This window comes from Nuphar pumila, chromosome 13 (genome assembly GCF_984573655.1).
Source record: "Nuphar pumila chromosome 13, dmNupPumi1.hap1.1, whole genome shotgun sequence".
NCBI lineage: Eukaryota > Viridiplantae > Streptophyta > Magnoliopsida > Nymphaeales > Nymphaeaceae > Nuphar > Nuphar pumila.
The window spans coordinates 96,575,240-96,598,727 of NC_143261.1; the positions used below are offsets into that span (position 1 = coordinate 96,575,240).

The 23,488-nt window shown below is 33.8% G+C and overlaps 1 protein-coding gene across 2 annotated transcripts in view; it reads left to right on the forward strand.

The window, feature by feature from the left end:
- PIR121 (transcription activator) overlaps nucleotides 1–23,488 on the forward strand; it is a 194,568-nt gene that overhangs the window by 68,005 nt on the left and 103,075 nt on the right. For both annotated transcript variants that reach the window (XM_089985299.1, XM_089985300.1), the window contains one exon: nucleotides 16,181–16,349. In XM_089985299.1, coding sequence (XP_089841425.1) covers nucleotides 16,181–16,349 — 169 coding nt within the window. The remainder of the gene's footprint in view (nucleotides 1–16,180; nucleotides 16,350–23,488) is intronic.

Here is a 23,488-nt window from a genome sequence, read left to right on the forward strand (position 1 = left end):
TTCAGGTATGACCACCGTTAGATCCGCCTCAGAATGTAGATCTCATAGGCAATTTGTTTTTTCGAAATCAGATTACGGTTGACCTAAAAAATGCGTTTTTAAAAAATGACCAGCCTTTATTTTTGTGCTTTTTCTGGGTTGGATCGGACTGGATCCACCTCGTTTGACCCAAGTTAATATGGATCTGTACTCAGTCCGGGACTCATATTGGCTAGGACTTGGTCCAGGTTAGGATCCATATGGATTTGGATCCAACCTAGATTCGAAATCCATCCATAGCAATTTTAAAACTAAGGTAAATTTAAAGTTTTAAATTCAACAAACCTTTAAATTAAAGTAAGGAAACTCTACCCCATAAGACCTTCCAGAAGGGGGCGTCTCCCCCTTGGAATATTCTTTAAGAATATTAAATAAATAAAATAAAATAAAATAAAATAAGAATAGATAAATAAATATCTAGAAGATAAGAAGGTAGAGTTCTACGTTTAGTAGTGTTAAAATATGTAATCTTTTTGTCTTTTTAGTCTAGTTATGTATTCTAGTTAGGTTAGGTTAGGTTAGGTTAGAATCTAATTAGGTTAGACATTATTTTTTGTTTTTTTGAACCCTTTTAGACATCATTGCTTTTTGACCAAAGTCAAAAAGCAATGTACTAAGAGAGTCGTTTGACTCTCAAAGACTCCCTCTAAAGCCCCTTTTGTGTAGTATAAATATGGGGTCTTGTTCCCCCTTGTAAAGCATTATTTTTGAGGGAGTTTTTCCCATTTGAATGAAAAGATATTTTTCTATTTTGCTTTGCACACCCTTTTTCGGGTATATTGTGTGAACCCTAGTGGTTCTTGTGGATATTTGTTTATGAACCATTCATGGTTCTTACGAGAAGTCTTTTGTCTGTATGATTTGAAGATTCGATTGTTGATCTCATCATCTTACATGGTATCAAAGCGCGGTTGTGATCAAGCTATTTTTTGGTGCATTAGGAAGCGTGCCATTCAAGTTTGGAAAAGAAGTGATGTTCTTCCTTAAGTTTATGTGAAAGTGTGATTGTGCAAAAGCTTGGAGGAGCGTTCGTATCTACCATCCGTGGTGGAGTACATGTTCTCTCTTCTCTACTCTTTTTACTGACCTTTTTTCTCCTCTTTATTATTTCTTTCAAACCTTGTAAAATGGATGACAATGATAATGTCACCATTAAATCCATTAAACTCAATGATTCAAACTATGTTACATAGGCTTCAATTATGAAGCACCTTATATGAGAAAAAAGATTGTGGGGATTAATGGATAGGACAGATTTGGAACCTAAGCTAATTCTTACAAAGATTGAAGGTGAGAAAGAAATACCTCTTACGGAGGTAGAAAAAATTAAAGCCATTACCACTTACGAGAAAAAGTGGAAGGAATGGAGAATGGGACACACCAAGATTATGTCTTGGCTCATAAGTAGAGCGTGGATATCAAGAAGTGTTCAAGTCTTGCAAAATTTCAACATTCTAATGATGCTTGCGACTATTTTAAGAGAATGTATTCTCTTAAAAACATTGCACATGTTTGCAATCTACAAAAACAAGTTCGGAATATGGTTTAAGGGGACAAAAGCATTAAAGAGTACTACAATAGCTTCTCTGAATTATGGGAAGAGTTTGCTCTTCTCGAACCAAAGTGACATTGCCCACAAGACATAGAACTCTTCCAAAATCAAATAAATGCGGAGCAATTTTTCCAATTTATTAATGAACTAAGATCAGAATTTAAATCTACCAAGTCCATTCTTCTTCATCGAGGAAATGTTTCCTCGATAGAAGACACTATAAAAGAATTGAGCATGGAGGAGAATAAGCACAAAAATAGAATCATCAAGAGTGATGATGACTCGGTTCTAGCCGTATCTAGACCGAGAAACCATGTTTGCACATACAAACATCCAAATTATGGGAGGACGAATGATGAAAAGCATAAAAATGAGTTTGAAAAGTAGAAAGTAATTTGTTACTATTGTCGAGAATCGGAACACGTGAAAACTTATTGTCCAAAATTAAAGAAACCATATGAAATGAAGGTTGCCTCTATCGGACCTCCTCAAGAATCTAGTGAACCATCAATCGAAAGTATGTCCTTAATACAATTGGTGGAAGCACTTCAATCATTCAAAGGAGCTTCTTCATCCACTAGAGCCGTCGTCTCTTCTGTGGGCGTCTCTGATCCTGGTAAATATCTTTGGCTCCGTGATTCCGGTGCTTCTTTTCATATGACACCAAACATTGATATGTTATCTGAATGTCATGTGTTTACTGCTGATGGAACATCTCTTGAAATTAAAGGAATAATAAATTTTGAAAAAGATTCTCAAAATTCAAAAAGGTTTTGCATTCCACAAATTAGATATATTCCTAAACTTAATCTAAATCTTCTATCTGTTTCAAAATTATCTGACCATGGATGTAATGTTTCCTTCTCCTCTTGTGGATGTCGAGTGCAGGATCACCAGTCAGGGAAGCTGATTGGGGAAGACCATAGAGAATGAGGCTTGTCCTACATGAACTTTTTGGACATACCTAAGAATACATTGTGTTGTAATGTTCAAAAAGTTGACTTAGATTTATGGTACATGAGACTTGGACATCCTAGTGTATCCAAGCTCCAGTTTTTTCCAATTTTTTGTAATTGTGAAACTTTTATATGTGAAAAATGTATTCTTGGAAAAATGAAAAGATTACCTTTTCAAGAAAGAACTTTTGTCTCTTCACGACCACTTGAGTTGATACATTCGGATGTATGGGGACCCACACCTGTTATTTCAGAAGGTGGCTTTACTTATTATGTAATTTTTTTAGATGATTTCACAAGACATACTTGTATCTATTTTCTTAATCATAAATCTGAGGTTTTTTCACACTTTCAAGTATTTCATAATTTAGTAAGAAATCAATTTAAGAATGATATTTCAATTTTTTGCATTGATTCAGTGGAAGAATTTTTGTCAAAAGAATTTAAGGATTATTTGAACTTACATGGTATTATGCATAAAAAATCATGCCCTTATACCCCCTCAACAAAATGGTTCAGTAGAAAGAAAACATAGACATATTATAGAAACAACAAGAACTTTACTTATTACACATCAAGCACCGAAGGTCTTTTGGGCTGAAGCCACTCTAACTGTAGTTTATCTTACCAACAAGATGCCATTTTCTTCATTAAACAATATGTCTCTTGTTGAAAAACTTTTTAAACAAATCTCAGATTACTCTATACTAAGTGTTTTTTGGGTGCAAATGTTTTGTTCTATCAAACAAAAATGACAAACTTTCCCCTTGTGCTATTCCGTGTGCCTTTTTAGGACATGCAAGTCATAAAAAAGGTTATAGATGTTTTGATCTCAAAACAAAAAAATTATACGTTTCAAGGAACATGTCCTTGGAAAAAGAAAGTTTTTTTGAAAGTGTGAATTTTAAGGAAATAAATGAATATTCTTTTCTGTTGGACCTAGTTCCAAAAATTGATGAAGATGATATAGATAAGAGTCAAGAAGAGCAACTTGATACGACAAATACATAATCAATTAGTGATCATCCAGATTGTATTCAATATTCTAGGCGAGGTGATTTCGAGAAACCGTGTGCTCTTGAAAAATATACTAAAGGACAGGAACAAGTGTCCATTAGGAAATCATATAGTGTCTAAAGTTCCAGGAAAATATGTGTCATATGAGTCTTTTTCACCAAAATATCAAGCTTATATTGCTTTAATACACTCTTATTTAGAACCTTCTAACTATGATGCAACTAAAGAACAATCCGAATGGGTCAAAGCAATGACAACAAAATTAAGAGATTTAGAAAAAGCAAATTCTTGGACTATTCAAAATCTTCCATTGGGCAAAAAGCCTTTAGGTTGTCTATGAGTGTATAAAGTTAAAACTAATAGCGACGACACTCTAAAAAGGTTTAAAGCCCGATTAGTTGCCGAAGGCTATTCCCAAGAATATGGAATAGACTATGAAGAGACCTTTGCCCCTGTTGTTAGAATGACCACAGTTAGGATCCTGATAGCTCTAGCATCATCAAAGAAATGACATATATATCAAATGGATGTTAAAAATGCATTTATTAATAGAAATCTAAATGAAGAAGTATATATGGAGCCACCACCTGACATCAATATTCCAAAAGCTCTTCGATTAAATAAGGCTTTATATGGGCTTAAGCAAGCTCCAAAAGCTTGGTATGATAAATTTAGTCAAGTTATGACTGACTTTGGGTTTCAATCTTGTCTTACTGACACAACTTTGTTTGTTAAGAATTCTAATGCATGTATTATCATTCTTCTTTTCTATGACGACGATATGATCATCACTGGAAGTGACAAGCAGGGAGTAGACAACGTCAAAAATTTCTCAAAACACACGAGTGATTTGGGTTTCTTAAATTTTTTTCTTGGTATAGAAGTTGCTTATTCTTCTAGCGGCTATTTGTTAACTTAGTCTAAATTTGCCTTGGATATTGTTGACAGTTATGGTATCTCTGATGAAAAACAGGTTGACACTTCTGAAGTGGTGAACATCAAAATGAAGATTGATGAAGGAGAGCCACTTGTAAATCCTATACCTTACAGACTTGTCGGGGCACTGGTCTTATCTCTCTATTACAAGACCCGACATTGCGCATGTTGTCCACACAACAATTTCATTTGAGCATGCTTCTACCATTGTTCATATGGGAGCTGTTTTACGCATTATTTGATACATTAAAAACTCTATTCTTAGAAGACTTTTTCTGTCTGCTTCTTCTTTAGAATTAACTGCTTATACTGATGCAGATTGGGGAGGTGATCCCAATGATCGATACTCAACTACTGGCTTTTGTGTGTTTTTAGGAGAATCATTGATTTCATGGAGGTGCAAGAAGCAACAAAAAGTCTCTTTCTCTTGTCAACTAAAGTTGAATACAAGACAATGACTGCAACCACTATGAAAGTAGTCTGGCTAAGGCGCTTGCTTCGTGACATGGGTATTGGAAGCACAGGAGCAACAAAACTATGTTGCGATAACAAAAGTTCTGTTTATATTGCCAGCAACCTGACATTCCACGAACGTACCAAGCATATTGAGATGGATTGTCACTACGTATGAGAGAAATTTTTACATGGCACCTTTGATCTTTCCTATGTTTCCTCGGAATGCCAATTGACAGATTTCTTTACCAAGCCTCTCACTGCTCCTCAATTTCCCTTTCTCTTAAACAAACTTTCGGTTATCCAACCGTAAGTTTAAGAGGGAGTGTTAAAATATGTAATCTCATATGTAATCTTTTTTGTCTTTTTAGTCTAGTTATGTATTCCAGTTAGGTTAGGTTAGGTTAGAATCTAATTAGGTTAGACATTATTTAGAGGGGACTCTACCCAAATAGGAGTAATCTAAAGGGGACGTCACCCCCTCTCTAGAACATATCAACATAATATAAAAGGGGAGTCTAGCTCCCATCTCCCTCTAGAACTCGTATTCTAGAGAGTGAGATATATAGAGAGTTGACAGAAAATAAAAAGTGAGATAGATAAATTGTGAGGTATAGAAAAAAAGAAAAGAAAGATCTTGGCCGCACGCAACTCAAAAAAATGGTCTAGCAGAAAAAAATAGTCATATCATAAAATCCATTAGAACCTTGCTTATTTTAAGTCATGTTCCAAAAATCTTTTGGGTAGAAGCGTGGCCGTTTATTTGATAAATTGCATGCCATCCTCATCTTTAAAAAATGTCTCTATAGTTGTAAAACTTTTCAAACTTGTACATGACTACTCTAGGTTAGGAGTTTTTAGGTGCAAATGTTTTGTTTTATCCCATAAGGGTGACAAACTTTTTCAGTTGCTATTTCATGGGTTTTTTTAGGATATGGAGAAAACTAAAAGGGGTATAAGTGTTTTGATCCTTAAAATAATAAATTATATGTTTCTCAAAATGTGTCATTTATTGAAAATGATTTTTTTTTTATTCGGAAAATGTCAAGAAAGTGACTGAATATTCCTTCTTGCTTGACTTTCTTGGAAATCATAATGATGATAGTCTATTGTTGTGGATAACATCGAACAATATAATGTTGAAGTGCATGATCAACATGTGGAAGATCAACCAAATGTTGAAAAATCTTATTTGAAATATTCTACACGCGGGAATGAAAATCTTCCATGTGCACTAGAAAAATATTCTAAGAAAGAAGGCATTTAACCTAGGCATTCATCTAGAATATCTATGGCCCCAGAAAAATTTGTTTCCTATGAATCCTTTTTATCTAAGTACCGTACTTGTCTTGCCCTCATTTACTCATATTGTGAACCAACTACCTACATGCAAGCCAAAGCTTACCCAAAATGGGTTGAAGATATAAGGATAGAATTAGAAGCTTTAAAAAGGGCATAAACTAGGAAAATACAGGACCTTCCAATAGGAAAGAAACCTATAAGTTGTCGATGGGTGTATAAAGTCAAAACTGAAAGTGATGAAACCTTTGAGAGATACAAAGCCATATTAGTTGCCAAGGGATATTATCAAGGTTACAAAATAGATTATGAGACTTTTGCTCCACTTGCTCAGATGACTATTGTTAGAAGTTAGAACCCTTATTGCCATTAACTTCAATTAGAAACTGGCTTATACATATCAGATGGATATAAAAAATGCTTTTTTAAATGGTGAATTAAATGAAGAAGTATACATGGAAGGACCTCAAGGTATGGATATTCCTAAAGGTAAAGTTCTTCGCCTATGCAATGCTTTTTATAGTTTAAAACAAACTCCAAAGGCCCAGTATGATAGGTTTTGTAAGCTTATGATTTACATTAGTTTTAGATCATGCTTTACAGACACAACTTTGTTTGTTAAGGATGATTTTACTTTTTTAGGTAGATGATATAATCATCATTGGTGGAGAGTGGAGACAAGCATGAAGTTGAAACTATAAAAAAACTTCTTAAAGTCTGTTTTGAAATATTAATATTTGAGTTATTTAAGATATTTCTTAGGAATAAAAATAACATACTCACCTAGAGGATATTTTTTTTCCCAATCTAAATTTGCTAATGCTATTATTTTCACGTCATGAATCTCGAATGACAAGAGAGTAGACACTCTAGAAGTAATTAATGCTAAGATGAAGATTGATGATAAAAAACCTCTTGATGATCCCACACTTTATCCACAATTGATCAAAGATCTCTCGTATTTGACCATTACCAGATCAGGTAATGCTCATGCAGTCCATTCTGCAAGTCAATTTCAACAAGCTCCTACTTCAGTTCACATGAAGTCTGTAATGAGAATTATTACATACATTAAGAATTCTACTTTTAGAGGCCTTTTTATGTCTTCTTCCTCGTGCCGGAAGGTGATCCCAATAACTGACACTCAACCACATGTTTTTGTATTTTTGTAGGTGATTCATTGATCTTGTGGGGGATGCAAGAAGCAATAGAAGGTTTCATTGTCCTCGATCGAAGTGAAATATCGAGTCATGGCTACTACCACTATGAAAGTGGTTTGACTTAGAAGACTGCTAACCGACATGGGAATTAAATTGATTGGAGCATCCAAAATATGTTGTGACAACAAAAGTATCATCTATATCACTAGCCATCATACGTTCTATGCGAGAACAAAACATATTGTGATGGGCTGTTACTATGTGAGAGAGGAATTCCTATGGAAGACAATTGAGTTGCCCTATGTTACATCGAAATATCAACTGATAGACTTCTTCACAAAGCCTCTCGGCTCCACACTTCTATTTTTTTCTGGACAAGCTTTCAGCTATTACACCGTAAGTTTGAGGGGTACACATATTTATATATGTACTTATCTCTCTCTCTCTCTCTCTCTATATATATATATATATATGTCACTGTCACCAATATTTGTGATATTTTGAAAATATCGTGAGAAATACCGATATTTTAAGGTAGCCGATACTAAAGGTAATATCTCACGATATTTTCAAAATATTGCTAGAAGATAAAATATTGCGATATTATGACAATATTTTTGGAAAAAACTCTTATTTATTTATTTTAAGTTTGCATTTCTTATTTTTTTGTTTCTTTTATATTTTAAAACCTTTAAAACATGTTTCTTTATATTTTTGGAAGAAAAATAATGCAAAACTTATTATTTTCTTAGTTTATTCGTTGTTATTTATATATTTTTTCAATTTTTTAAACTCTCGAGATTTTTCAGAGTTTTTCCCCAGAATTTTCAACTTTTGAAAATCTCTTCAAGAAATATTCTCACCGAGATAATACCTTGAAAGATATAGGTGACTATGATTCATATATATACATATATGTATATACATGTATATACATTTACTTTTTTGTATATATTTTTTGTAAGATATTTTTGTTATTTTTTTTGTTTTTTTAGAACCTTGGGGATATAAGATTTGGTATACATGAATAAATATGAATAGGAATGGAGTAGGGATTGTTATGAGTCGTGAGTTTATAGATAATGTAGTTGAGGTTCGTAGGAAGGGTGATAGGATTTTACTTATTGAATTAGTATTAGGTACGGATATTATTAATATTATTAGTGTTTATGCACCTCAAGTAGGTTTAGATGATTTCTTTAAGCGTCAATTTTGGGAAGATTTAGATGGAGTAGTACAAGGGATATCTTATAGAGAAAAGCTTTTCATAGGCGGTGACCTTAATGGACATGTAGGCATTAGTAGGGATGGATTTGAGAGTATCCATGGAGGCTATGGTTTAGGAGAAAGAAACGAAAGTGGAGAATGAATTTTAGATTTTGGTTTGTCCTATGATATGATCTTAGCAAACACTTGGTTTAAGAAGAGGAAGTCTTACCTAGTAACATTTAAAAGTGGGGTTAATACAAGTCAGATAGATTTTTTCTTACTTAGAAAGAGAGATAGGGGTTGTTGCATCGATTGTAAGGTTATACCGGAAGAAAGTGTAGCTACACAACATAGAGTTTTAATTTTAAATCTTAGAATTAGAAAATGCCGCAAAAGGGATAGACATATGATAGATCCTAGAATTAAGTGGTGGGCATTGAAAGGAGCTAAATTAGGAATGTTTATAGAGCAGGTAGTTAAGGAAGCTGATTGGTGTCTCGAGGAGGATTCAGAATCAATGTGGAATAAGATAGCGGGTGACATGAGAAAGGTGGCTAAGGAGGTATTGGGTGAGTCTAAAGGCGGTGCACTGCTAGGTAAGGATACATCATGGTGGAACGAGGATGTCAAATTAGCTATTAAGGTTAAAATAGAGTGTTATAGAAATCTAAGTAAGAGTTGTGATAATGAGAATTTGGAGAAGTATATGATAGCAAAGAAGGAAGCTAAAAAAGTAGTTCGAAATGCGAGGGATAAGGTATATAAGGAGGTTTATGACAAGTTGGATACCAAAAAGGGCGAGAAGGATATTTATAGGCTTGCAAAGATGAGAAATATGAAATCGAGGGATCTGGGTATGGTTAGATGTATCAAAGATGAAACACAAAGGGTTTTAGTCAAAGATGAGGAGATTAAGGAGAGATGGAAAGATTATTTTGATAAGCTATTTAATGGAAGTCATGCTCAGGATCTTGGAGACTTCTCCATTCCTTTTCACAAGATGAATCGTGACTTCATGCGCAAGATTCAAAAGAAAGAAATTGCAGAGGCTTTGAAGAAAATGAAATCAAGAAGGACAATTGGCCTAGATGGTATACCTATCGAGGCTTGGAAATGCTTGGGAGAGAAAAATTTAAAATAGTTGACAAATCTTTTTAACAAGATTTGGCGGACAAATAAGATGCCTAATGAGTGGAGGAAGAGTACTTTGGTGCCTCTATATAAGAATAACGGTGATATACAAGATTGCACAAACTATCGTGGTATAAAACTATTAATCATATTATGAAACTTTTGGAGAGGGTGATTGAGTATAGGTTGAGGAAGGTTGTCATGATATCAGAGAATCAATTTGGTTTTATGCCTGGAAGATCAACTATGGAAGCTATACATCTTCTTAGACAACTTATTGAGAGATATAGAGAGAGGAACAAAGATTTGCATATGGTTTTTATTGATTTGGAGAAGGCATACGATAAAGTATCTAGGGATGTTCTCTGGTGGACAATGATGAAGAAATGTGTTTATCTCAAGTATATTAGTATAATTAAAGATATGTACGAAGGAGTAGTAACCAATGTCCGCACTTGTGGAGAGGTGACAAGCAATTTTCCTATAACGGTTGGGTTACATCAAGGATCTGCATTAAGCCCTTTCTTATTTGCTATAGTGATGGATGAGCTTACGAGATCAATTCAAGAAAATGTGCCGTGGTGTATGTTGTTTATTGATGATATTGTTTTGATTGATGAGTCTAGAGCTGGGGTTAATGCTAAGTTAGAATTATGGAGACAGACATTGGAAGCAAGAGGTTTTAAGTTGAGTAAGAGGAAGACAAAATATATGGAATGTCGGTTTAGTAAGCAACGAAGTAGTGATGCGAGTGTAGTGAAGCTTGGTGAGAAAGAAATACCGGTGGATGATCGTTTCAAATATTTGGGATCTATCATTCAAAAGTATGGAGAAATTGATGGAGATGTAAATCATAGGATAAAGGTTGGGTGAATGAAATGTAAAAGTGCAACTGGAGTGTTGTGCGATCGTAGAATGCCATTGCGGTTGAAGGGAAAGTTTTATAGGACGACAATTAGGCCTGCTTTACTATATGGTACGGAATGTTAGGCTGCCAAGAGACATCATATTTAAAAAATTAGTGTAGCTGAGATGCGTATGATTAGATGGATGTGTGAAAATACAATAAAAGATAAGATTCGAAACGAGTAGATACGTAAGAAGGTAGGCGTTGCATCCATTGAAAATAAGATTACAGAGAATCGTTTACGGTGGTTTAGACATGTTCGGTGAAGGCCTAATGATGCTCCAGTTAGAAGGATGGAGAAATGGGAAAATATATTAGTTAAAAGAGGTCGGGGTAGGCCTAAGAAGACTTGGATGGAGATGATAGGAAAGGATATGAATTCTTTGAACCTCACCGAGGACTTGGCATTGGATAGAAATGATTGGAGGAGAAGGATTCATGTGGAAGACTCAGAATGATTTTCCTTTTTGGTTCATATCGCCGACCCCAATTGTTTTGGGATGAAGGCGTAGTTGTTGTTGTTTTATTTTTCATTGTAGCTAGGGCTATTAGCTGTTAGGACTAGTCTAACAACTAGTATTTCTTGCCGTTAGACTAGCCTAACAGCTATTTTGGGCTGTTGCTTGTGTATATTTAGGGGATTCTCACCCCTCTTGTATTATGCTTGTTTTCAGCATCTTACTCCCTTAATAAAATTAATTTTTCTAGTGTGTATGCTCTTGTGGCTACTTTTGTGCCCTTAAGTGGCTGTTACTTTTGTGCTCTTTGTGCCATTGTGCTTGTGCCCTTAGTGGCTCATTTGTGCATTCTTGTGCTTGTGATCGTGACCATGGTGCCGGTGGACCCATCTTATTGGTGACACTTCATTACAGAATTCACATGATGATTGAAGGTACTTTGGATGAATTTGAATTTTGTTGGAATATTATGTATCTATGTGAACAAGATTTGGTTTACATTATTCGTGGCACTAAAAGTTTTATATCATAAACACAAACAAAATTTATATTGTGCATATATGAAAAGGAATTACAAATTTTTTATGTTTTGTTGATTTAGCAGTGAAACATAAAAATATAAATTTGTATATAACTTGGAAATTTTGATAGTAAAAACATGGATAATGGTATGAGAAATATATGGAAATGATTGATGAAGTACTTCGGTGCAAGAAAAGAGAAAGACTACTATGACCTATAAATGGGAAAACCAATGGAAATTAATTCAAGTTATAAATTCATTTCCTGCCAATAGAGTATAAGTCTTGAAAGAACAATCTGATAAGCTATCCCATCAAATAGTCTTCTGTACCTGCCCCTAAATCTTGAATATCCACCTTTGGGATAAGTTCACAAAATATCCTCACTTCTTGAGTTGGAAAACTAACATCTATATAAGCCACTTCCTCTTCTTATTCTTTGTATTTATGAAAACAAAAACCCTGTAATTGAAAAGGAAAAAATGCAAGTCCTTGATTATGCAATTGAGCTGTGATTAATGATGTAAAGACTCCAAATTGACCCTAAAAAATTTGTAGATTTTTTTTAAATGAATAAATAATTTTAAAACATTACAGAAAAATGTCATAGGGATTCGGGACACATTACATATTTAATACACAATCCAACAATCATTTCAGACATAGCATAATTCAAATCATGAATTTGTATTAAATTGAATTTAATAAATAATTCCCCATTTAGGGTTCACATGTTCACTCAAAACAAAAACTCCCCAACACAGTCTGAATCCAGGCCACCGTATCATAACCCTCGCTCCCTCCATCAAGCTGGTCTCTCCATCACTGTGTCTCATTACCTGAAAATATTTTTTTTTAGAAATGAGTAAGAACCGAAGTTCTTGTTTCAATTCTAACAACCATCACTTTCATGCTAAATTAAATATTTAGAGATGCATGAATCATTGTAACATGCATGAATGACTTTTTAACTTTGATTATCAGCCTTACTTTTGCATGCATGTTCCTACTTAAATGCACATAATTAAATTCTCACTTATATAAAACCCACATATATTTAAAACGGGCCAAATTCTTGAGGTTCAAACCAATTTTCAGTGGTATCTTAACACACAATTTGTATTTTATTTACTGGGTTATACATATGTTCTTCTACTAACGTTAGAAATCATCACCATCAATCGGAACATTAGGAATCATCACCTAATGTCGTGACGACAAAAAATCAATATGCATTGACATCACTTTCTCGGTATTCCAATAACTGTAGTTGAGTTTAACAACACCACCCTCAGGTAAAGTGGCGGGAGTTCCCTGTAATCGTGGTTGAGAAAACGAACCACACATCGTGTTCTTGAAAAAATAATGCACACGACATTTAGTATCTTAATGGTCCTCCTTAACTGTCGTCTGAGGTTCCCACCCTTTTAGAGGGCCACCAAGAAAGAAAATTTATTATATTATTTGGTCTTTTTTATCAAATTTAATCAATTAAGAGTTCTTTACATAAGAATAATTATGCAAATCAACATGTAATAACAATTTTGAGCCCTTGCTCTATCAATTTCAAGAATGTAATTAATTCAAAAGCAGTATAACAAAATTTTGGAATGCATTTATAACTTACTACTTCATGAACAACACATGCTTACGGCCTCTAAGGGCCCAAAGGCCCATCTGTGGTTCACAGGTAACCACTATAAAATTAAATTAAATTAAATGACATTGCAAATCTTCAGTGAACAGTCACCCATAGACAAACACATTTAGTATTCACAGTTCACAAGACATGACACCAAAGCATATTTATGGCTAGTGAACGAAGACAAACTTTATTAGTCAGATTTATCATATTGGCCTAGAATCCAAACTTTTTTGTAACTGACCAAATTCACCACTTGTTAGGTTCAGTTTCAATTAAGTATCTATGACAAAGCAGATTTCACAACTTCAATAGAAATCAGAGTTTTAATTCATGTACATATCAAACACAGAGAAAGAAAACAGATTTATACTCTCAGCCGAACTGGGACAAAATTATCAAGGTTCATTGTCAACATATATATATATATATATATATATATATATATATATATATATAAATATAAAAGCAATCAGCTTGTAACCAAAATACACCTAAAACCAGATTCATAAAGTCACTAATATCAAATAAGGCTTATGACCATGGGAAACATTGGAATTTATATTCAGCTGTAAACCGACTCTAATTCTATCAGGTCACTAAATAAATCAGAAAATGTTTTTTTTTGGAAATCTAACTTGAATATCCACATACGATTCTTGGATTAGTCCAAGAATCTGATTTGATAATCGATTCATTGGTCCAGCACAAGAGTCTGATTGTATTTCTTGAAGTCGGCTCTTAGAGTCAGTCCAAGAACCTGTATTGAATCCACAAGATCGACTCTTGGTTCAGACCAAGAATCTGTTTTGGATTTCCAAAAGTCTATTCATTGTGCAGACCCAAAATTCTGTATGGAACCCCTAAATTCGATTCTTGGGTTCAATCCAAGAATCTATTTCCTTATTTCTGTATCAGTCTGAACCCATTACGTTGCAGGCTGACCTGTACCCTCCAAATTGATTCGAGGTTCAGTCTAACCTGAGCCCTCGAACTGGTTCAGATGTTAGTCCAAATGAACACCCAACACACACCAGTCTTACCGTTTGTCTTTTTTTTTTTACCAATGAAAATTCCAGATGTTATTAAATCAAATCCCAGACTTTATCAACCAAATAAAGAAAACTCGGATCTTTTATTAAATCTAACACTAGAAAAAAAAATCAGATTGTATTACTACTTTTTTTTTATCACCAAAACAAACACATGGGCAAAACTCAATATCAAAGTTAATATGTCTAAGACTCTAAACATCATACGATAACAGCATCAATTCTAAGGATACCTAAAAAAAATCTGTTCAGGCATCCTCCATCAGAACAGATACACATAAAATATCAACCAAACAAAAATGAGGCATGATAACCAAATTCTGAACACGCCATAAAACTTACATAATCAACTCCTAAGAAATTCTGTACATGTTAACAAGTCTGAATATATTATCAATATCGGGATTCAACGACCAATCATGAATCTGCTCGTGCTTGCCGAGTCACCACACACATACTCAATACTAAGATTATGTCACATAGATCTGGACAGGTTATTAAATCCAAAGAAAAAAAATATGCATGAATCTACTCTTGATGCAACGACAAAAATTTAGAAATTTCAAATGGCATAGCCTGCTACCCAAGAACGATTCATTCAAATACAGATTTGGATTTTAAGTCCTTATTTCCATAAACCCACATTGGTTTTGGCACATGCACCATTCTCATCTATCGGATTAATAGAGAGAATCCCGTACCTTGCTGCAGATTCGTGAAGAAAGGAGGAGACATTGGATAAGGTCTCTTTGTCTCTCTCTCTCTTTCTCACGGTTCTGCACCTTCTCCCTTTTTTTTTCTGTTCAGCCCTCTCCCTCTCTCAAAATCGGTATTGCGAGAGAGGGCTTATATGTGTTTTTATAGAACACAAGGGGCTCCACTAGAGAAGACGTCCCATGTGTTTTAGAAATAAAAAGCCTTCTATTTCCTTATGGAAATAGAAGTCTTTCTAGACTAAGACTCTTATATATATATATATTATTTAGTTGTTATCTTGTCACAAATATAATCTAGTTTAAAAAAAAGAATAAAATTAATTTACCTTAGCATAAATGAATTATCGATCTTGGCAACGGGTCCAAGATCCATATCATAACTGGATCATGGATCTTGGCAACAGGTCCAAGATCCATATCAAGATCCACTCAACGTCAGCCACTATTTATTAATATATATATTATATTGTTTTAATTTCATACATCAAAAATATCATTATTTAAATAAAAATTATATTTATTAAATTTAAAACTAGTGGAAAAATTGCGAGATATTACAAGTGACACGGACAAACTCTGTACTGCAGCCTGATATGAATGGCCTCCACTTTGCAGTTGACTTCATTCAATGCCCATGATTTCTCTGCCCATGTAAATATCGCCACCACGAACCATTTTTTACCTCTTTTCCTCATCCAAAGTGCCAGAATAAGAAGCCTAACAAGTGTTTGATGTGGTACTTGGAGACCCAATGAAGCCATCACTAATAGTGATTGAAGGGGCACCAGAATAAATGACTACTGGTGTCCACTGCCACACAGTGTAGATAACATTGGCCAGGCATTGAGAAGCCCCTAATTTGTAAGATGGGCCATATTTTTGCAATCATGCTGTTAAATCCATTCTTTCTAGATCTGGGCCTGAATTCTTTGACGCAAATATGATTTAAGCTTTATCTTGAGAACACAAGCCGCTTCTTTGTATTCCTTAAGCATGACAGTGTGTGGCTGTGTGTGAATGGTTGCGTGCTGCATGTGTGTGTATGTGTGCATGTTGTGAGTATTCACGCATGTGTTCACACATCATGACAAGTGCATTCTTTTCAATTTTTAATTGTTTGATTTCATGACAGGTGCATTGTTTGCAATTTTTAATTCATGAACTTGTTTCGGGTGGTAATTTGAGGAAATCTGGTGGGCTATTTGGAAACAATGGCTTGGACATCCCTCCTAGTGAATTGAAGCTTCTGGAGACATTTTTCCACAAACTTAGTTTTTTCCTTTATATTATGGATTATACAGGTTAGTTCAACTATTTTCTTGAGATCTTTTAGTGGAGGTATGAAAGGCATATGAAAAGGATTTCTATTTCTATAATCATTTTTGTTGAGCCAAAGGGAGGAAAATGTTACAAGTGAAAAGATGTGAGCATCAACATGTTACTGCAAAACATTTCAAAGGTTCTTTTATTATTATATTTATTTTTGCAAACAACTAGTTTATTGACTTCTGATTTTTGTTTTTTCCAAAAGACTGCATTGAGCTCCTTGGTAGTTTCTTGAAGGCACTGGCTAATTAATTCAATAGTTTAAGTTTATAGTTAATCCTTTTCATTGATTTCTATTTGGTCATGTTTTGATAGTGTGATAAACTTTTGTTAGTGGCTGGTTGATCTATCTAGATATTGCACTTAATATAAGAATGCTTATTCTTGGCACTGCTTTGCAATTCATGCTTGAGCTTTCCTTTTTCTCCATCTATCACATAGTTTACTTTGTATATATTTACTTCAAAATGCCGGGTTACTTTTCTAACAGACTAATATCCTATTTATCTATTTATCTAGATCACCAATTATGGCATCCTTGGACTGTCAATAAATTGTTAAGTTGTGCAATGAACTTGAATCAACTTCAAGGCTCCTATAGTTTTCCTTTATGTTTGGATTTTATTTTTCGTTTGTAGTTTTTAGTCTTATGTCCGTTATAGTTTTCGGGCATATCTGCAACTTCATTACAACATATTTTAGTGTATCTTTTAGTTGCATGTTGAGCTCTACGGCTTAAGCATATGTTTCTTAAATATTCTTTCACATAGGCCATTCTACTTCCTATGCTATCTTGAAGGTATTTAGATGGGTCATAATTAGCTGTGCAGTAATCTGCTATTGTGAAAGAAAACTTTGAGAAATATAAGTTTATATTTATAATATCTGCTATCTTATAATAATAGTCTAGAAATTCGTTGTTAAAGGTGTCTAGTTGGCATAAGTTGCATATTTTTAGTTGGTTCATCATATATTGATTATATCTTTGTTGGTGATAGGTTAGGGTTTCTTCTTTATAAAATTCATTTTTTAGGTAGGTACATATTGTTTATGATACTTCTGAGGCTGTTGCATTGGTTTCTAATTGCTTAAAGTCGAGGGTTCTATCTAATTCTAAGAAATATCTTCCTGTTATTCCTAGGCCAGTATGGGTTACCTAATTACATAGGTTGTCGGTATTCCAAGTTGTATGTAGGTTCATTACGTGATTTATTCATAATTTTCGTAGGTTTATAGCTTTACTTCTATCCTTACATTTATCTAGGTCTAGTATATATCCAATATTACTTATAGGTTTTAGATTTACTTCATAAGATTCATATTTTTTATTTTTTCCTTTAAAAATTTTAGCTTTTAGATTATACCATTTATCATCTTTTTCTACATATATAATATTATCATAATTATCTTTTACTAGTTGTTTTCGTCTTCCAAAATTAGTCTTTTCTTCTTCGTTATCTCGATTTCTTTCAGATTTTATAGAGGTAGATATTTCTGCTAGTTTCGCCATGTTTAAGTTTGTCATAAGTTCATGTATTTTGTCATATTCTTCTTGGTCCATATAACTAGAAGTTTCATCATCTTCTATCACTATTAGATTACTTTTATAGGTTTCACGATCTAATTTTACGGTTGCGTTGAAAGCCATTCTAGCTTGAATTCCTATTTCTTAAATTTTGCTTTTAGTATGAGTTTGTAGATTTTCAATTTTTGCTTCTATTTCTTCGATTTTGTTGTAAGAATCACTTTCCTTATTGTTGAGTTCTATTGCGGAGATCTTCCATTCTATTATAATTATCTTCTTCTTTATTTTCTAGATTTAGTAGATTTTCTTTCATATTTTTCAGAGTACTTTATAGTTCATATATATCATGGATTAAGTCATGGTTGCTCTTTAATAAAGATTCAGTTTTTCGTTTTAGACTTTCTATGTCGGATTTTGTCAAGAAGGGTTTGTCGGATTTCGTTTAAGGAGGGATTCTCTTGTCCTATGTAGCTATATTGGCACTAAGGATTTCGGTTTTATATAGAAGTTCATCTTTGCTCTTTTTTATGTTTTTTACTTTACATATGGTGCATTGACAGTATGTGTAAAAACAACAAACTTTGTTTATAGAGATGTGACTTTTTTAGAGAATAAGAATGGTTTTGATAAAAAGAATAACAAAGAGAAAGTAGACTATACAAAATGATGTCTTCTGAGGGCTTACAAGATCATAAAGACAAAGTGCACATGCCAATTCATAAGTCTAACTAAGGGACAATACAAGATCACAAAGGCACAACACAAACACTAAGTGCATTCAAGACATTAAAGAACTAAAGAGAAAAATACAAAATAAAAAAAATATTGATATTATTGAGCATAAATGCTTAAGAGAAGCATTGAAGAACAAGAGGGGGTTCACCCCTATTTATACACAAGAGGTAGCTCAACTAGAGCTGTTGGACAATTTTAATAGCTCTATTTGCAAGTCAACTGTATGTTGACTAGTCCAAAAGGAACCCAACAACTCTATTTGGTCTTTGACCAAATAGTTCCTATAAAAACAAAAAAGGATAAAAAGAACAAAATAAAGTAAGAGTACTGTGTCCTTAATGCATACAACTTATTATAATGACTGAAATGACCAAAATACCCCTGGCGGGTATTTACTATTACATCATTATATATATATATATACATATAAAGCATATAATATATATACACATACAAGTTAACACTCACCCTCAAATTTACGGTGTGATATACCGAAAGTTTGGAAATACAAAAAAAGATCAATGGGAAGAATCCAAGTCTTCAAGTGTCTTCAATGAAAATCTTTATGACATATCAGAGAATTTTGTAAATACAAGTCTTCAAATGTCTTCATTGGTGATCATTACCAAACGTCTTCATCGTCTATCTCCATCTTCACGATGCATCAAAGATATTCCTTTCTCAATCCATCACATCTTTAAGAACCTGCAGAGAAAACAAAAGAAAGGTCCCAACTACACCAAAGAAGGTATTCTAACCAAATAGTTATGAAGTTTCAAAACAAATATATATTTTTGAAGAAGAATAACACTTAAGTAGAATTTTTCAAACAAAGTAGCAATAATTTTTAGACAATCATTAAGAAAGATATGAGGAGCATACCTTAAAGAGTTTTGAAATCAATTTTAGACCGTCATAAACCCAAAATCAACATATTTTTTCAAGAAAACATAAATATTGATCATAAAGGAATTTAATCACTAAAGAACAAGTAGTAAAAGTTTAAAAATTTTATAGAGAGATTTAAAAATCCTACATAATAATGATATTTGCAAATCTCAACAATAGTTCAACCACCACAAGCAATCACCTGACTAGACCTCAAAACTTCAAAATTCAAGTGTATCAGCTACTAGAACAAGAGCACAATCACAATGCCACTTGTGGGCTTAACAAACACACAAAAAGTGAATAACCAATGGGTGCACATAACTCACCACATTAACAAAATATCTCTTGTGTACATAAAATGATACTTAAATATGAGACAAACCTCAATATTCAAGTGTATCACCTACTAAAACAAGAGCATAATATACACACAAAAAGCGTGAATAAACAACATCTCTTGTCTACACATAATGACACTTAAAACAAGTATATCAACGACTAAATCAAGAGTACAATGAGTGCACATTACTCACCGTATTGAAGAACAATATCTCTTGTCTACATAAAATGACACTTAAAACAAGTGTATCAGTGACTAGAACAAGAGTATAATCTCAATGCCACTTATGGGCAAAACAAACACATAAAAGTGTGAATAAACATCTTTTGTCTACATATAATGACCTTAGTTGTCAAAAGCTGCGCCTAGGCTGGCTAGGCGTAGGGCCATCGTCTAGGCTTATGAGTCTAGGCGGTAGGCTCTGATTTTTTACCAAGGCTGTCCATGGCTATGTTGCAGAGACATAGTTGTCATATTTTTTTTTTATTTTTGTCTCTTTTCTTTCTTTTTTTCTCTCTTCTTCCTCCTGTCCCAACAATTTTCTTTTTCTATTCTCTCATTTTTTTCTTTTATTTTTTTTACCTTATTTTTTTTCTTCTTCCTTTCACCCCTCCACTTAGTTGTCAAGGGCGGAGCCTAGGCGGCCTGCGCAGTTGCACTCATATATATATGTTTTCTGTTTAATTGTATATAATTATATATATTAACATATCATAAACATATATTATAAATTTACAATATTATGTGTTTATATTATAAATATAATTATATATATACATATCTGCGTACTTAATTCATATATAATCTATAAGCGTATGAGTTATCTACAACACCAACAACAACAACTACGCCTTCATCCCAAAACAATTGGGGTCGGCGATATAAACCAAAAAAGAAAATCATTCTGGGTCTTCCACATGAATCCTTCTCCTCCAATCATTTCTATCCAATGCCATGTCCTCGGTGAGGTTCAAAACATTTATATCCTTTCCTATCATCTCCATCCAAGTCTTCTTAGGCCTACCCCAACCTCTTTTAACTAATATATTTTCCCATTTCTCCATCCTTCTAACTGGAGCATCATTAGGCCTTCGCCGAATATGTCCAAACCACCATAAATGATTCTCTCTCATCTTATTTTCAATGGATGCAATGCCTACCTTCTTACGTATCTCCTTGTTTCGAATCTTATCTTTTATTGTATTTCTACACATCCATCTAAGCATACGCATCTCAGCTACACTCATTTTTTAAATATGATGTCTCTTGGCAGCCTAACATTCCGTACCATATAGTAAAGCAGGTCTAATTGTCGTCCTATAAAACTTTCCCTTCAAGCGCAATGGCATTCTACGATCGCACAACACTCCAGTTGCACTTTTCCATTTCATCCACCCAACCTTTATCCTATGATTTACATCTCCATCAATTTCTCCATACTTTTGAATGATAGATCCCAAATATTTGAAACAGTCATCCACCAGTATTTCTTTCTCACAAAGCTTCACTACACTCGCATCACTACTTCGTTGCTTACTAAACCGACATTCCATATATTCTGTCTTCCTCTTACTCAACTTAAAACCTCTTGCTTCCAATGTCTGTCTCCATAATTCTAACTTAGCATTAACCCCAGCTCTAGACTCATCAATCAAAACAATATCATCAGCAAACAACATACACCACGACACATTTTCTTGAATTGATCTCGTAATCTCATCCATCACTATAGCAAATAGGAAATAGTAAGAGTTATCTATTTGACTGTTTTTATTATTGGTTGATTCCATGTTGTACACATGTTTGTTATTAATTTTAGTAGTTTGTTTACATATTTTGTATGTTTTTTTTATTTTTTTATTTGGGGTATCGCCTAGTCTGCCTAGGCCCCACCTAGGCATTTTAGGGGCTTATCGCCTAGGCTCCGCCTAATGCCTTTGACAACTAAGATAACAACACTCAAAATAATTGTATCAACTGCTAAAACAAGAGTATAATCTCAATGTCATTTATGGGCTAAACAAACACATAAAAGTGTGAATTATTTTACATTTATAATAGGTCTTGTCTTTTTGTTCTTTTTATTTAGTTTTATTTTTATTTTTGTTTTTTTTTTATATTATAGAAGGGCAATATGGTCCAAGGACCATAGAGTCGTTGGGAGCCATCCCAATGACTATATTTATAGTCATTAGGAGCTCCCAACGACTCTTTGAGAGCTCCCCAACATAGTTGGCAAACCCATGACTCGGACTCGGATCACCCGACCTTTGCGTCACTGGTTAGCGGGTCGACTCGGTAACTTGGACGGGTTAGGACTTAAATTTTTTTAGTGTTTTTTAAATTATACTTTAATTTTTTAAATATTGAATATAACACTATATTTTCTACAGTGTGAATGCAAATAATCAAACTCTAAGCAGCAAATTCACTAAATCAAAACATCAATGAATAAAAACTACAAATGCATAAAAAAAAGGTTCATAGTTGCACACACGTATGAACAACAATGAAACAAAACAAGTAAAAAATGAACAAATAAACTAGTAATCACTACCTTGTTAAGTTCTAAATCATAAATGCAATTAATGCATAACATAACAGAATAAACTAATAAAGAAGCATACCTGAAATTTTCAAATTTTAAATTTCAACCTGTTGCTAGCATCATTTTGTAATATTTTGTCACTAATAGAAACTATAAAATGGACAAACAATTAATAAATCCCCAATAGTGTTTATCGTGCACACTGCTGTTAGAATACAACATTGCATATGCGTATGGATCTGGATCTAGATCCAGATACATATTATATGTACACATGTTAAATAGGATTTCAGTAATGGCATTATTGTAATATGTATATGTTTTTAATTTATAATGCTTAGGGTTTTGGTGGTCGTGTATTGGAGTGCCGCCCCAGCCTTTCGTGAATTGCTCTCTCTCTCTCTCTCCCTCTTATCTCATGTGAACAATTCTGATATGGTATCAGAGCTCGTGGTGAAGGTTCTTCAAAGCCCAGCGTGAACAGCAACCCAGCGTAAGTTCCAGCGTGAGAAGCGTGAACAGCAACCCAGCAACCCAGCGTAACAGAATTTCTGACAGATCGTGGTGAAGGTTCTTCAAAGCCCAGCGTGAACAACAACCCAACGTAAGTTCCAGCGTGAGAAGCGTGAACAACAACCCAGCAACCCAGCGTAACAGAAGTTCTGACAGATCGTGGTGAATGTTCTTCATCCTGAATCAACAGATCGTGGTGACATCTTCTCTTTTCTTCTGAATCTGAAATTTCATCTTCTGAAATTTGGTACCTTTTTCCCTTCTCCTTTCAGCGTGCTCATCGTTCATTGGTATTTGTTTACCTTCTTCTTCATTCAACGACTGTTTTTCAGACTTGTGTTTGCAATTTTTTTTTTAACACCAACGATTGGTTTTTCAGACCTGTGTTGGTTCAATCTTCTCCTAAACACCAACGACTGTTTTATTGCTGTTTTAAGTGTTCTTTGTGCGCCACTTTTGGTAGTACAGGTATATGCCTTATTCAAAGTTTACTGATTGATTAAGTGCTCTCAAAATCTGTTTTATTTTCTTCCCATTCATTTTGTTTGCTTATTCATCGTTT